The sequence below is a fragment of the Cervus elaphus genome, chromosome X (assembly GCF_910594005.1).
Source record: "Cervus elaphus chromosome X, mCerEla1.1, whole genome shotgun sequence".
NCBI classification, from domain to species: Eukaryota; Metazoa; Chordata; class Mammalia; order Artiodactyla; family Cervidae; genus Cervus; species Cervus elaphus.
Window position 1 is genome coordinate 52386010 of NC_057848.1, and position 12100 is coordinate 52398109.

The 12100-nt window shown below is 43.7% G+C and overlaps 1 protein-coding gene across 1 annotated transcript; it reads left to right on the plus strand.

Annotated features, from left to right (window-relative positions):
* The first annotated feature begins 5627 nt into the window (after nt 1-5627).
* LOC122689927 (dolichyl-diphosphooligosaccharide--protein glycosyltransferase subunit 4-like) lies at nt 5628-9554 on the plus strand. The gene is made up of 2 exons (XM_043896760.1): nt 5628-5690; nt 9122-9554. Exons 1-2 carry the CDS (start codon nt 5658-5660, stop codon nt 9290-9292), a joined length of 204 nt encoding a protein of 67 aa, XP_043752695.1. The 5' UTR covers nt 5628-5657; the 3' UTR covers nt 9293-9554.
* Nucleotides 9555-12100: the final 2546 nt, after the last annotated feature.

Sequence of the window (12100 nt, forward strand, 5' to 3'; positions counted from 1 at the left end):
ATTTCCTTCTCCATATTTCCTCAATTTCTATTCTGATCTTTATTATTTCCTTTTGTCTACTTACTTTGGGTTTAATTTGTTCATCTTTCTCTAGATTTTTATTATGGAAGCTGAGTGGCATCTCACAAATTATGTTATGTTGTGTTTTCATTTTTATCCATTTCATAATAGTCTCTACATTTTTTTTTCTTCTTTGCCTTGTGGATTATTTAGAAGTGTGTGATTTAGTTTCCAGATATTTGGGAAATTTCCAGAGATTTTTCTGTTGTTGGTTTCTAATTTAAATTAATTGTAGTCAGAGAATATACTTTGTGTGACTTAATTATTTTGAATTTTTGAGATTTGTGGCCCAGAATATTATCTATCTATTGGTAAATGTACTGTATGCTCATGAAAAAAGTATGTATTCTGCTGTTGTTGGGTGGAATGTTCTATAACTGTCAATTAGATCAAGTTGGTTGATGGTGTTATACTTATCTTCTAGATCCTTGCCACTAATTTTCTGCCTACTTATTTTATCTATTAACAAAAGATGAGAGTTGAAATTTTCTACTGTAACTTTGAACTTTTCTGTTTCTACCTGTAGTTCTGTTGGCCTTTGCATCATGTATTTTGAAGTTCTGTTATGTGGTACATAAATGCTTAGGATTGTCATGTCCTCTTAATAAATTGATCCACTTATCACTATGAAATGACCTTTATCTCTGATATTAACTTTTGCTTAATATCATTTAATATTGCTGTTCCAAATTTCTGTTGATTAGTGTTACCATGGTGTATCATTTTACCATACCTTAACTTTTTTAACCTATTTTAAACTTTATAGCTAAAATGATTTACAGACAGTCCCTGATTTACAGTGGTTTAACTTGTGATTTTCGACCTTATGATGGTGTAAAGCAATACATATTCAATAGAAACCATAATTCAAATTTTGAATTTTGATTTTTTTTCCCTAGGCTAGCAACATATGGCACCATACTCTCTTGTGATGCTGGATGGTGGCACTCAGTCACAGCTCCCAGTCAGCCATGTGATCATGAGGGTAAATAATCAATACACTTAGAACTATTCTATATCCAGACAACTATTCTGTTTGTAACTTTCAGTATTCATTGAACTACATGAGATATATAACACTTAGACTTTGTGTTAGATCATTTTTGCCCAACTGTAGGCTAATGTAAGTGTTCTGACCATGTTTAAGGTAGGTTTGCCTAAGCCATGATGTTCAGTGTTGTTGTTGTTGTTCAGTCACTAAATCATGTCCAACTCTTTGCCACACCATGGACTGCAGCACACCAGGCTCCCCTATCCTTCACTATCTCCTGGAGTTTGCTCAAACTCACATCCATTGAGTCAGTGATGCTATCTAACCATCTCATCCTCTGCCACTCCCTTCTTTTACCTTCAGTCTTTCCTGGCATCAGTAAGGTAGGTGTATTAAATGAATTTTCAGCTTATGATTGATTTGTTGGAACTTAACCCCAAAGTGAGTAGAAGAAGATCTGTACTTGCTCAGTTCAGTTCAGTTCAGTTCGGTTGCTCAGTCGTGTCCGACTCTTTGCAACCCCATGAACCACAGCACGCCAGGCCTCCCTGTCCATCACCAACTCCCAGAGTCCACCCAAACTCATGTCCATTGAGTCGGTGATGCCATCTAACCATCTCATCCTCTGTCATCCCCTTCTCCTCCCGCCTTCAAAATTTCCCAACATCAGGGTCTTTTCAAATGAGTCAGCTCTTCACATCAGGTGGCCAAAGTATTGGAGTTTCAGCTTCAACATCAGTCCCTCCAATGAACACCCAGGACTGATCTCCTTTAGGATGGACTGGTTGGATCTCCTTGCAGTCCAAGGGACTCTCAAGAATCTTCTCCAACACCACAGTTTAAAAGCATCAATTCTTCTGTGCTCAGCAGCAGAATTCTTTATAGTCCAACTCTCACATCCAGACAGGACCACTGGAAAAACCATAGCCTTGATTAGATGGACCTTTGTTGACAAAGTAATGTCTCTGCTTTTTAATATGCTGTCTAGGTTGGTCATAACTTTCCTTCCAAGGAGTAAGAGTCTTTTAATTTCATGGCTGCAATCACCATCTGCTGTGATTTTGGAGCCCCCCAAAATAAAGTCAGCCACTGTTTCCACTGTTTCCCCATCTATTTGCCATGAAGTGATGGGACCGGATACTATGATCTTAGTTTTCTGAAGTTCTGTACTTGTAGGCAGCATATAATTGGTTCTTGCTTTTATATCCAATTACAATCTCTGCATTTTATTTGGGTATTTAAATCATTTATATTTCAATTAATTATTGACATAGTTAGATTTAAGTTTATCATACTGTTATCTGTTTTCTATTTGTCTCATCTGTTCTTTGTTTCCTTTTTTCTTTTTCTTATTTCTGTCTTTTTTGGGACTAATTGAATATCTTTTATGATTCTATTTTATCTCATTTATTTATCAGCTATGCCTCTGTTCTGTTATTTTAGTGGTTACTTTTAGGTTTATAGTAAACATCTTTAACTTACCTCAGTTGATCTTCAAATGGTATATACCACATAACCTATACCATTAAAACATATTTACAATAGTAAATATATGCCCTTTTCTCCCCTCCCACTGTTGTCATACATTTTGTTATGTACATTATAAATCCCACATTGCATTATTATTATTTTTGCTTAAATAATCCACTGTCAAAGATATTTAAATAATTTTTAAAAATCTTATCTATTTACCCATATGGTTACTATTAATATTTCTTCCTTTGCGTAGATCCATATTTTCATCTTCCTTCCATTTCTGGTTGTATGTGTCTATTTGGTATTTGGTATTTCTTTCTTTCTTTTTTTTTTTTTGACCCTGCCAGGCAGCTTGCAGGATCTTAGTTCCCTGACCAGAGATCAAACTTGACAGTGAATGGGTCAAGCCCTAACCACTGGACCACCAGGGAATTCCCTGGCCTTCCTTTTTGAAAGATATTTTTACCTGATATAGAATCCCTGCTTAACAGGGGTTTTTGTCTTTGTTTTTAGAAAGATTTTGCTTTACAGTCTTCTCATTTGCATTGTTTACAATGAGAAGTCTTATCTTTGTTTCTCTGTACATAAAACGCCCCTTTTCTCCAGCTGCTGTTAAGATGTTCTCTTTATCACTGATGTTGAGAAATTTGATTATGATGTGTCTTGGTGTCATTTTCTTCATATTTCTTGTACTTGGAGTTGCTGAGTTCCTTGGATCTCTGAGTTTTTAATCTTCATCAAATTTGGAAAAAATTTAGCCATTATTTCTTCAAATATTTTTCTGTTCCCTCTTGTCTCTTTTTCTCCCTCAGTGACTCCAATTATATTTAGATTATACCACTTGAATTTTTCCTACAACTCACTGATGTTCTGTTCATTTTTTCAATTCTCTTTTCTGTGTGTATTTCATTTTGAATCCTTTCTACTGCTTTGTGTTCAAGTTCACTAGCCTTTTATTCTGCAGTGTCTAATCTGCCATTAATTCCATCCAATGTATTTTTCACCTCACGTGTTGTAGTTTTCACCTCTATAAGTTTGATTTGGGTATTTAAAATTACCTTCCATGGCTCTAGTTAACTTTCTGAACATCTGGAATACAGTTACAATAACTGTTTTAGTATCCTTGTTTACCAGTTTAAACTGTAAATCAGTCCTGATTTGACTTCAGTTAATGATTTACCATCTTCTTATTGGCCATAGTTTCCTGCTCTGTCAAGGCCAGGTAATTTTTTTATTGGAGCCACACATTGTGAGTTCTACTTTGTTGGATTCTTTACTATGACTGTATTCCTACAATCAGTGGTTCCCAACCAGGGATAGCTTTGTTTCTCTGGTCTTGGCATCCAATAAGTAGAGGCCAGGTATGATGGTAAACACCCTCCAATGTACAGGACAGCCCGCACAACAAAGAATTATCTAGCTCAAAATGTCAGTTGTTCTGAAGTTGAGAAACCTTGCTATGTATACTCTTGAACTTTGTTCTGGGACTTAGCTACATTTCTTGGAAATTGTTTAATCCCTCTTGGGTCTTGCTGTTAAGCTTTGTTAGATGAGACCAGAGCGGTGCTCAGTGTAGAACTAATTATTCTCTAATACCAAGGCAAGACCGTTCTGTGTACTCTCGCCATTGCCTCGTTTTAGCTGGATGGGAACCAGCATTATTCGCAGCCCTTTGTGAATGCTAAGCTCCAGTCCCTCTAATCATTTGGCGTAGTTCTCTCCCCAACATCAGATACTTTCCTCACACATGTTCATGAACCTACACAGAGTTTGTTCCATTCCTACTTCACTCTCCGCATCTAGCTTACCTCGGCAGGATGTCCTGGAGATACCTCACAGTCGCTATTTGTACTCTCACCCCCCACCTCAGACCTACTCTTCCTTCCATATCTCAGTCCATGATGCCAGTCCCCTAAGCTCAAAATCCAGGAGTTGTTCTCCCCTCCTGCCTCTTCACTCCACCATTCAGTCAGCCAAGTTGGTCTCGCTAATGTCTCCAGCATTCTGTTCTTACTTTCCATCCCCACTGTCCCTACCTTGGCTTGGGCCATCATCATTTCTTGTTTGAACCCTTCATAAGAGAGTTCCATGTTGCACCTCCAGCATCCCCTGCCACACCTCCTTATACACTCTCATCTCTACTACTACAAAAATTTTCACTGCTCATCAAGCAGGCCACACCCTTTCACAACTCTATGCTTTTGCACATGCCACTCTTTTTGCCTGAAATATAGTTCCTCCCTTCTTTGTCTGGCAAACTCATTCTCATGCTTCAAGAGCCAGCTCAAAAGTCACCTCTTCTGTCAAACCCACCTTGATTTCTCGAGGCATCTATTCACTCCTGCCCCTCCATTCTCCTTTTGCGTTCTGTTCACACTTTGTTAACAATACTGCTCGCATCTGGTTAAATGAGGTCATGAGGGTGGACCCTAATCCCATAGTACTGTGGCCTGATAAGAAGAAAAGAGAGAAAGAGAGAGAAATAGCCCCCTCCCCTCGGCCACGTGAAGACACAGCAGAAAAAGGCTGCAAGCCAGGGAGAGAGTCTCACCAAGACCTTACCATGTGGGCACTTTGATCTCAGACTCCAGTCTCCAGGACTGTGACAAATAAATTTCTGTTGTTTAAGCCACCCAATCCACAGTGTGTTAATTATGGCAACCTGAGCTTACTACTACAGTGCTTAATACCTAATGTTTTTGTTCAGTCACTAAGTCATGTCTGACTCTTTTGTAACCCCATGGACTGTGTCCTGTCAGGCTCCTCTGTCCACAGGAATTTCCCAGGCAAGACTACTAGAGGGGGCTGCCATTTCCTTCTTCAGGAGATCTTCCCCACCCAAGGATCGAACCCGTGTCTCCCACAGCTCCTGCATTAATAGGCAGATTCTTTACCACTGAGCCACCAGGGAAGCCCTAATACCTGATGAGTGCATTTTTTAAAAAAAAATGAATAAGGAAGGAAGGAGGAGGAAGGAAGAGAAGGAGAGATGGAATGAATGGGGAGAGATGATGAAGAAAGCTGGAGAGAACAAGAGAAGAGTAAGAAAATCTTAAGGAAACAGGAGAAAGAAGGCAAGGAGTGGGAGTGAGCTGACAAGGGAGCCAATTTCTTAGTGGTGACCAGGCCCATGCCCAGGGAACCACCGCCAAGATGGAGGCAGGTGGGTACAAGCCTCAGGGCCAGTGCTGAGCATCCATGCACAGGATTATTATTATTTTTTTTTTTTTTTTGCTGATGTGTGTATAAACTGCTTTATTTTTTAAATAACAAATGAATGGGGAAAGGACCACAAAACAGACAGAAACAACCTCAAAGTAACTTGAAGAAAATGTAGTTCTCAGAAGGGGATGGCTCATAACACCACCTGTGAAGGAACTCCTGGGAGGTTTACGGCTGCCCTCACTACCTACCTGCTGCATTCACTGTGGCCCTCCTCACTGCCCCTCGTAAGCCAGGGCTCTGACCTGGTTTCAAGCGGAGACTTAGTCAACTCTGGGTTCTAACCTTCTAGAGATTTCAGGCACAGGATTTTATAGATAGGTTTTCCCGTGAAAAGGGCCATGGTCTGCTTTTCTCAGAAGCTATGTGTCCTGCAGGGAAGGACCCAGTGCCTGCGACTTTTAGAAGGAGGCACCTTGGCTCTTTGGCTGAGCAACAACTGGGTGCCCTGGCTTCCCTCAGCTGCTGGAGAGACAAGGAGAGTGTTTACCCAACGGTCCCAGTGTCCTCAGAGGACTCAGCTCTCAGTTACATGGCAAACAGCTGGCTCTGGAGGGACTGTGCCCTGGGCTCTGTGACTGAGCGCCTCCAGTGATGTGAAAGCCTCCTCCACCGTGGGAATGCTTCCTACACTCTCACCCTCCTCGGGTGGGGTTGGGGTGGGCTCTTTTACGAACTGGGACCCAACAGGTGGCTTTAAAAAAACAAAACAAAAAAAACGCTGGTTCCAGCGGAACACTCCCCGAAACGAACACAAAGTTTTTTGGTCACTCGGGGCTTGTGCAAATTGATTTCAGACTCTGCCTCTGCCACCCGCTGCCGCAGCAGACAGCAGCCGTCTTTCCAGTAAGAAGACATTTCCTGGCCGGGCAACCCGACCCGCGGGCGGGCGGCGGCGCGGGCAGTGCCAGCCAGCCCGGGAAGCCACGCGCTCAGTCCGCCCCGGGGGGCAGAGCAGCCCGCCGGCGCCCTGGGGCCTGCAGCCAGCCCCGGGCTCACGTCTCCCCTAACCGGCCGGGTCGCGGGGAACGTAGGCAGCGAGCGTGACGCCCAAAGCCTGGTCCCGGCTCCACCTACTCGGCCCAGCCCAAGAATCAGGCCAAATCCGGGCAGACAGTCGGAACCTGTCTGATCGCTTTGGGGAGGAGCGGGGAGAGGGGTGGGGTGGGGTGGGGGAGAGTTGCAGGAAGCTGCAGCTCTGAGAGCCATTCCCCACAAGCATCTCTGCTCAGCAATGCGGGCAGGGGTTGCGAGACCCAGCCCTGCGGGTAGTTGGGTGCAGGGACGTGACGGGACCGCGAGGGTTGGTGCTTTCTTCTATTGTTCCCACTCGTCAGAGAGGGCTCCTAGCAAACATACTCTGCTCGTCCCAGCTCTCCCGATGAAATCCAGAGCTTGGCTTTGCTGCCGCTCTTCAGGACGGGATTTTTGGTCCATGTGAAGACCTTATTTACACTGCTACACTAGGATGTCGACCCAGCAGCCTGGCCAAACGCCGAGGCAGCCGTGAAGTTGGGACTTGTGGAGAAGTGGAGACTGGCTCCCAACCAAGCAGCCACACACTCCCCTGGAAACTGGGGGCACCTGGAAGTCCACACTCTGCTGCCCGGCTCCTTGGCCTTGCTTTTCAAACGTTGTCGCTTGGACAGATCGCTTGGGGTCCTTGTTAAAGTGAAGATTCTGATTTAGGTGGGTGGGGCCTGAGACTCTGCATTCCTAGAAAGCTCCCAGGTGATGCAGTTGCTGCCATAGACCACACCTGGAACAAGGGGCAGAGCATTGCTCTTGACTGCAGCTGTGCCAGTTCAAATAACCTGGGGAGCCCAATACACTTGAATTTGGTTGAGAGTCATCCTAAGTGTTCTCGCCATAAAAAAAATAAAAAGAGACTATGTGAAGTGATGGATTTGTCAATTCCACTGTGTAATCATTTCACAATGTATACATAGATCAAATCATCATGAGACACACCTTTAAGAACACATCATATTGTACAACCAAAATATATTAACACACACTTTTAATTTGTTGATCATGCCTCAGTAAAGCTAGGAGAAGAAAACTAATCAGGCCAGGCCCCACCCCCAGATGTTCTGATTTAAATAGTCTGGGGTGGGGCCAGCTTTTTTTTTTTTCATTAAGCTTCTCTGGTGATGGTAATGGGCAGCCAGGATTGAGAGCCAGTGGTGGAAGCAGCTGTGAAAAGGGACTTAGGCTGTAATCAAGGACATTGATTCCATACTGGGCCCAACCACAGGGGTTCAGTGTGTGACCTAGATTAGGAATTCAGTTGTGATCAAAGAATATAATTGGCTCATATGGTTTCATATACCTCATCTTACCTCTCATTCATTCAACCATCAAATATTTATTGAGCCATTATATTGTGGTGGCCACTGTGCTAGCTAATAAGAATTCAGCAGTGAGTGACAGATATGGAGCTGACAGTTTAGTAATCAAGTAACCACCGAAATAAAATGCAAATGTATGATTGGATGACTGCTAGGAAGAATCTGATTTAATGTGTACCTGGGGAGGGGGCTAGAAAATGACAGTTAATTACCCATAATCTGAAAGATGAATTGTCACTCTCTAGGTGAAAGGGGTTGGAGAAAGCAATGGCACCCCACTCCAGTACTCTTGCCTGGAAAATTCCATGGATGGAGGAGCCTGGTGGGCTGCAGTCCATGGGGTCGCTAAGAGTCGGACGACTGAGCGACTTCACTTTCACGCATTGGAGAAGGAAATGGCAACCCACTCCAATGTTCTTGCCTGGAGAATCCCAGGGACGGGGGAGCCTGGTGGGCTGCCATCTATGGGGCCACACAGAGTCGGACACAACTGAAGCGACTTAGCAGCAGCAGTAGCAGCAGCAGGTGGAAGGGGTGGGCTGGAGAAGAATGTTCCAGTCTGAAAGACTAATAGCAGGGCAGTGTGGCTGGAACAGAGTCAAGATGGCCATGTGTACCATCAAGAAACTGGAGTGGTAGGGAGGTACCTATGTAGAACAAAAGGTTCCCAGTTCTGGCTGAAAATTAAAATCCTCAGAGAACTTCAAAAATATACCCAAGTTTGGCTTCCTGAAAATTCAGATTTAGTGGTCTGGGTTTGGACCTAGGCATCAGTACCCTGTTTTTTTTTTTACCGTACTGCAGCATGTGGGATCTTAGTTCCCTTAGTTCCCCTACCAGGGATTGAACCCATGGCACAGAGCCCAAACCACTGGATCACCAGTGGCTGTAATGTTGAGCTAAGGATGAGAATCTTATGATGAACATAGGGCCATAAGTCTTTTGACCTTTATCTTATGCATGGAAAGGCATTGATATGTTTAAGCAGGATTTGCATTTAAAACACTCTGGCTTGGTTTAGGTTTCCTACCTCAAGCTAGTCCCCAGGCCGCGTCGGAACCGAGCCCAGCTGATCAGCATGATCACGGAGGTGCAGCTCGCCATCTTCGCCAAGGTGCTGGGCGTGTCGCTCTTCCTGCTCGTCATTCTCTGTCACTACGTGGCCGTCAACAATCCCAAGAAGCAGGAATGAGAGTGGCGCTTTCTCTGCCCCAGGGCTCCAGGACATAGTCTGAGGCAAGATGGAGGGTGTGAGGGGCCTTCACACTTCACTTCATCCCTTCTACCCATCACAACATACAAAGCAACTACACCTGGATTTTTCCAAACAACTTTTATTTCCTCAAAGTCTTCCTTAACCCTATGGAACAAGAAGCTGCCACTGAATAGGGCCCAGTATAGGGGCTACTTTCTTTTCTACTCCCTCCCCCCAATATAAAAAATATATATATTTTTTGTGTTCAAAAAATAAAAATAAAATGAAACACTCTGGCTGCAGAGTGAACAGATGAGAGGGGGCAGATGTGTGGAGAACTAATTCATTAGACCAGGTAAGAGATGATGATAACTGGGGCCAGGATGGTACTGGAAAGGATTGGATGAACTCAAGAGTTACTTAGGAGGTGAAATCAGCAGGACTCAGTAATCTATTAGACATGGGAAATGGGGGGGGGAGTAACTGTCAAGGATAATTTCCAAGTTTCTGACTTAGACAATTGATATTGGTAGCATGGAGATAGGGGATCCCCTGGAGGAGGAAATGACAACCCACTCCACTATTCCTGCCTGGAGAATCCCATGGACAGAGGAATCTGGCGAGCTACAGTCTATAGAGTCACAAAGAGTCAGACATGACTGAGCACACACACATGCAGCATGCAGAAGATGGGAAGTGGACCGCATTTAGAAGGAAGGTCATAGATTTGGTCCAAGCAGAGCAACTATCAAGTAGGTAGTGGGATAGGCTGTCTGAAGCTCAGAAGAGAGATCAGAGCTAGAGATATTCATTTGGGAGCCATCAGGAGAAGTATTTGAAGCTGGGGAGTGAATTGGTCCATTGGGAAAAGTTCAGAGAATGGCAAGAACTAAGAGAGACGTTGAAGGATGTTTAATGGCTTGCTCTCCCAAGATCCATACTATAAGGTTGTACTAACCTTTCCCCTTCCCAATCCCTGTCATCTCTCCCCACTCCCTCTCATTCATTAAAGACTTTTGGGAAAACAGTTCATGATTTTCTTCTCTTCCAGAAGCACCCCCGCTATCTTGGATGACATGTCCATACGAACATGCCTTTCAATGCCTCAGTCTCTGCGTTCCTTAACTTACACTTACACAGCCACACTTAAGCCCTGACATTGCTCTCAACTATGCCACTTTAATAAAAATCACTCTTCCAAGATGTGATACATATATATGATGGAATATTACCCTGCCATAAAAAGAATGAAATAATGCCATTTGCAGCGACATGAATGGACCTAGATATTGTCATACTGTGTGAAGTCATACAGAGAATAATAAATATATGATATTGCTTATACGTGGAATGTAAAAGCAATGGTACAAATGAATCTATTTATAAAACGTAAACAGACTCACAGAAAAAAAAAAACAAAACATAGATGTAGAAACATAGACACACGAAACAAACTTATGGTTACCAAAGGGGAAAGAGGTGGGGGAAGGATAAATTAGGAGTTTAGGATTAGCAGATACACATTTACTGGGTGGCTCAGATGGTAAAGAATCTGCCTGCAATGCAGGAGACCTGGGTTCAATCCCTGGGTCAGGAAGATTCCCTGGAGAAGGGAATGGCAACCCATTCCAGTATTCTTGCCTGGGAAATCCCATGGACAGAGGAACCTGGAGGGCTACGGTCCATGGGGTTGCAAACAGTTGGACATGACTGAGTGACTAAGACTTTCATAGAAAAAACAGGTAACTAATAAAGACCTACTGTATAGCACAGGGAACTCTACTCAATACTGTGTAATGACCTAAATGGGAAAAGAATCTAAAAAAGAGGGGATGTATGTATATGTATATCTGAGTCACCTTTCTGTACAGCAGAAACTAACACAACATTGTAAATCAACTATACATCAATATTTTAAAAAAATAAATAAATAAAATTCACTTTCAAGTCTCAGCTCTCTGCTACCTCCACATCTTCCAGTTTGCTTGTTTATTACCAGAACTGTTCTTCCACCTCTTTGGGTGTCCAATCCATTGATGCTTCTATTTCCCCTACTTTATCAGCCCTCTGCTTTCTTCACTTCTTCATTATCCAGCCTGGAGTCTATGGTCTGTCACTTTATTACCATGGTGACTGAGCTTTCTCCAAAGATTAGTGTTGGGAACCAGTTGCTGGGTACATGGGGTCGAGGCTGAGCTCTTCGGTGAGTATTCAAAGGGCAGGCTTCTGTGCTGCAGATTAAAACGCAGACCTGGGTGCCCTGCGTACCAGAAATGGTGACCCAGGTAGAGGAGTTGCCATTTTGTTTTGAAAATGGACATGCTCTCCTTTCATTCTTGCCTGGACAGAAGGCCACCACCTACCTCAAGCTGCTACAATGCTTGAGGGCAAAACCAATATGTTCCTCAGAGAAGCAGCTGAGGATCAGCTCAAGTGTTTGAGCAAGTATTCAGTGGGGTTCCCGAACATTGGGTCTTGAGGGCATGAGTGCGTGGTCAGTCATGTCCAACTCTTTGCCACTCCATGGACTGCAGTTCACCCTGAAAGATGGGCACCAGGCTCCTCTGTCCATGAGATTCTCCAGGCAAGAATACTGGAGTGAGTGGGTTGCCATTTCTTTCTCCAGGGGCTCTTCCTGACCCAGGGATTGTACCTGCATCTCCTGCATTGACAGGCGGATTCTTTACCACTGAGCCACCTGGGAAGCCCCTTGAGGGCATGAAAACATGTTATTAACCCATATGGTTGGAAGATCTACTGTTTGAATAGCATGGCCTTGGGCCAGCATTCTAGCCAGAGAGAATG